We start from the raw sequence: 3,916 nt of genomic DNA, 5'->3' as shown, positions 1-3,916 counted from the left end.
GTGGGGGAACTTGCACAATCGGTGGCTGACTAAATACTTTTTTGCCCCACTGTATTTATTTACTCCATTTCTGTTTATATTATTTGATTAAAGACAATTTGTTCTAGAAAACTGCATCTCTTTAGTTCATAAACTAACACAATCTTGTATTAAAAAAAAGTGTAAAAAACTGGGGAAAAAGTTACCCTGGTTAGTTGTTTTCATGTTAGTTATACAGCAGTGACATACACAATCAGGCCAGAAAAGGTCAAACAACATAATTTTACCATAAGAGTAAGTACATTAAATCAAGATACTATATATAAGGTACTGAATTTATGTATTTTACCTTATCCTTAGGTTTTAGATGTCATGATTATTAGACAGGAGGTTTACTAATATGGTCTTAAATCTTTTACACATCAGATACTACAGTGGTTTGAATCATATCTGTATAATAGACTCCGATTTCTTTATATAAATGGAGAATCCTTTTCCCACAATAAAGTTAATTATGGAGTTCCACAAGGTTCTGTGATAGGACCAGTTCTGTTTAGATTATACAGTGGGATGCAAAAGTTTGAGCAACCTTGTTAATAGTCATTATTTTGCTATATAAATTGTTGGTTGTTACAATAAAAAATGTGAGTTAAATATATCATATAGGAGACACACACAATGATACTCGAGAAGTGAAACTAAGTTTATTGGATTTACAGAAAGTGTGCAATAATTGTTTAAACACAATCAGGCAGGCGCATAATTTGGGTCACTGTTGTCATTTTATTGATTCCAAAACCTTTAGAACTAATTATTGGAACTCAAATTGGCCTGGTAAGCTCAGTGACCCCTGACCTACATACACAAGTGAATCCAATAATGAGTAAGAGTATTTAAAGGGGTCACTTGTAAGTTTCCCTCCTCTTTTAATTTTCTCTGAAGAGTAGCAACATGGGGGTCTCAAAACAACTCTCAAATGACCCGAAGACAAAGATTGTTCACCATCATGGTTTAGGGGAAGGATACAGAAAGCTGTCTCAGAAATTTAAGCCATCTGTTTCCACAGGTAGGAACATATTGAGAAAATGATAGACCACAGGCTCAGTTCAAGTTAAGGCTCAAAGTGGCAGACCAAGAAAAATCTCGGATGGACAGAAGCGACGAATGGTGAGAACAGTCAGAGTCAACCCACAGACCAGCACCAAAGACCTACAACATCATCTTGCAGCAGATGGAGTCACTGTGCATCGTTCAACCATTCGGCGCACTTTACACAAGGAGATGCTGTATGCGAGAGTGATGCAGAGGAAGCCTTTTCTCCGCCCACAGCACAAACAGAGACGCTTGAGGTTTGCTAAAGCACATTTGGACAAGCCAGCTTCATTCGGAATAAGGTGCTGTGGACTGATGAAACGAAAATTGAGTTATTTGGGCATAACAAGGGGCGTTATGCATGGAGGAAAAAGAACACAGCATTCCAAGAAAAACACCTGCTACCTACAGTGAAATATGGTGGTGGTTCCATCATGCTGTGGGGCTGTGTGGCCATTTTTTTATCGTAACAACCAACGATTTATACAGGAGAATAATGACTATTAACAAGGTTGCCAATGCTTTTGCATCCTACTGTACATGCTTCCTTCAGGCAGTATGATTTGAAGGTATAGCACACATCTTACAAATATGCTCAATGACACCAGGGTCGAGTAAAATGCCAGAAATGTTCCACATCATGAAAATATTACCAACAGTTTTATTAAATATTTTATCTCGAGAAAAGAAAATCTATCCATAACTATTAGCCCTCTTCAGGGTGTCACTTATAAACAAAAGCCATTTTTTAAAACTCTTTCTTTTTACACCAAGAGATAAAAACAGAAGTCAAGCTCCCTTACATTAGGTGTGAATGATATTTGTAATCAAATTAAATTAAAGGAAAGGGAGCAATATGTGTGTGTAAATGGTAAAAATCTCAAAGTATAACTATCAAATATGGGGTCCCACAGGGATCAGTATCAGGACTACTTTTCTTCCTTCTACACATTTTGCTCATTCCTTTAGTATTTTGTGTGCAATATTGTAATATTTTTCATAATGCATAATGAAGTATTTAGACTCGAGGACAAACTTTGTAATACAGTGGAACCCCGACTTACGAATACCCCGTTAAACGAAAAATTCAAGTTACGAAGGCACTGAATGCCAATATTTCTTCCCGTGTTACGGCAAAATGCCCATTTTACGAAATCCGCTGGCTCTGATTGGCCGAGCCCAGAATGCCCAGAATGCCTTCCGAATCATGTGACAACCCCTTGGCTTTCGTAATTGCGCTTCGCTGTTCCACTTGAACGACGTATTGTTGTTCTAGTTAGCAATTAGTCTATAGTCTATCGTTCAGCATCGCCTCACTCAAAAGGCGCGATGGGTGCTTCGACTTACGAAAATCTTCGACTTACGAAAGACCCTCAGGAACAAATGAATTTCGTAAGTCGGGGTTCCACTGTATTCTCCATCATACTCTCCCTTAACCCACTCACACACATAACACTTCAACTTTTGAAGGGAAAGAAAGGCAAAACAAGTTTTAGCGTGACCTACAGATCAGGAAAGCACTGCAAGTGTTCAAAATCTTTTTCGGGCTTTAAAAACAGATTAATACAACAGCTGCTCCTAAAATATGTTTAGATGTATCGGATTGGTGTCACTATACTTTGGCATCCTTGCAGGATATTTTAGGGATCTAGGTCAGCCTAATGATGACTTGTTAGAAATTGGAGCTATATCTCCTAGAGCTGAAGAACAGTCTCACCCCTCCACTGGCTCCATGGATAAGAACGGTCTCTCCAGCCTTGGCGTGCGCTCTGCACAACACAAAAAACCCACAGAGAAGGTGAAAGTTAACAGTATGGTGCTGCATTACTAATTAACCACCCCCTCTATTAAAAACATTGATCTTTCCTTTGTAACATGATGTATGTTCAGAGTTGGGATATGCATATATCTGGACTTGTCAGTGTGGAAGGAAGAAGATCAAGGTTTTGACCACCAGAGGGCAGTATAAGTACCACGCAGCTGTGTAGACTTGGTCATATGCAGGAAGAGATACATGTATTTCTTGTTGTTATAATATATTTTAGCTGACATTACTTTTTCAGCACTTTCTATTGTTATATAAGCCCACTAAAAGATTTTTACTGGACCTTGTAATTTGAATTAGAAATATTACATTGAATATTATATTGAATTTCATTGCTTTGCTCTTTAAGATCTGCAGATGGTGGAATCCTGCTACAGCTCACCCTGATTAGAACAGGTGTGTCTTACTTGTGGATCAGAGCTCTGTAGGCGGTGAAGTACGGGATCCCGATGGCTGCTCCCTGTGTGAAGTCTAAAGCATCAGGCAGCTTGTAAACAGAGTCGCCAGCTGCTACAGTGTACTCTGCATAGCCTCCAGTCTCTGTAGCTGTGGTGAACACACGATCCCCTGCCTGGAAAACACACACATGTTCACACACTGTGCACACCTCCTGTATCTCCTTATTTAAGAGTTCCTTCTCACATTGTCTCTGTGTATTTTCTACAGGATGAACTTGAACTTGGATTTACACAAGTTTTAAGTGATGCTAAGCAGAAGATGGAGGACTGATCCCACATGATTATATAACTGCACTGACATGTAGCTGCTATCACATCCATACAGTCGTCTGTACTCTAACCTTCACTGCAGTCACTCCTTCTCCAACTGATTCCACCACTCCTGCTACATCAGAGCCAGGTGTGTAAGGCAGGGTGGGTTTCCTTGCATACGTCCCAGCTCGGATGTAAGTTTCCACAGGGTTCACTCCACAGGCATGGACACGGATCAACACCTATATGAGAGAGAGAGACTTCAGATGGACTATGCCATGTGGGCTGAGAGATTAGGAGATTTTAAACA

At 39.6% G+C, this 3,916-nt stretch overlaps 1 protein-coding gene across 1 annotated transcript in view; it reads right to left on the bottom strand.

The window, feature by feature from the left end:
* The window catches only part of cryz (crystallin, zeta (quinone reductase)), a 21,499-nt gene that overhangs the window by 12,557 nt on the left and 5,026 nt on the right, over positions 1–3,916 (bottom strand). The window contains exons 2-5 of the mRNA XM_005737593.1: positions 3,696–3,848; positions 3,304–3,467; positions 2,789–2,840; positions 1,363–1,383 (exon numbers count right to left, since the gene is read on the bottom strand). Of these exons, the coding sequence (XP_005737650.1) occupies positions 1,363–1,383; positions 2,789–2,840; positions 3,304–3,467; positions 3,696–3,848 (390 nt within the window). The remainder of the gene's footprint in view (positions 1–1,362; positions 1,384–2,788; positions 2,841–3,303; positions 3,468–3,695; positions 3,849–3,916) is intronic.

Source organism: Pundamilia nyererei, unplaced genomic scaffold (assembly GCF_000239375.1).
Source record: "Pundamilia nyererei isolate P.nyererei 1_Seehausen unplaced genomic scaffold, PunNye1.0 scaffold00077, whole genome shotgun sequence".
NCBI classification, from domain to species: domain Eukaryota; kingdom Metazoa; phylum Chordata; class Actinopteri; order Cichliformes; family Cichlidae; genus Pundamilia; species Pundamilia nyererei.
Note: the sequence above shows the minus strand (reverse complement) of the source record. Positions and strands in the feature narration are given on the sequence as shown.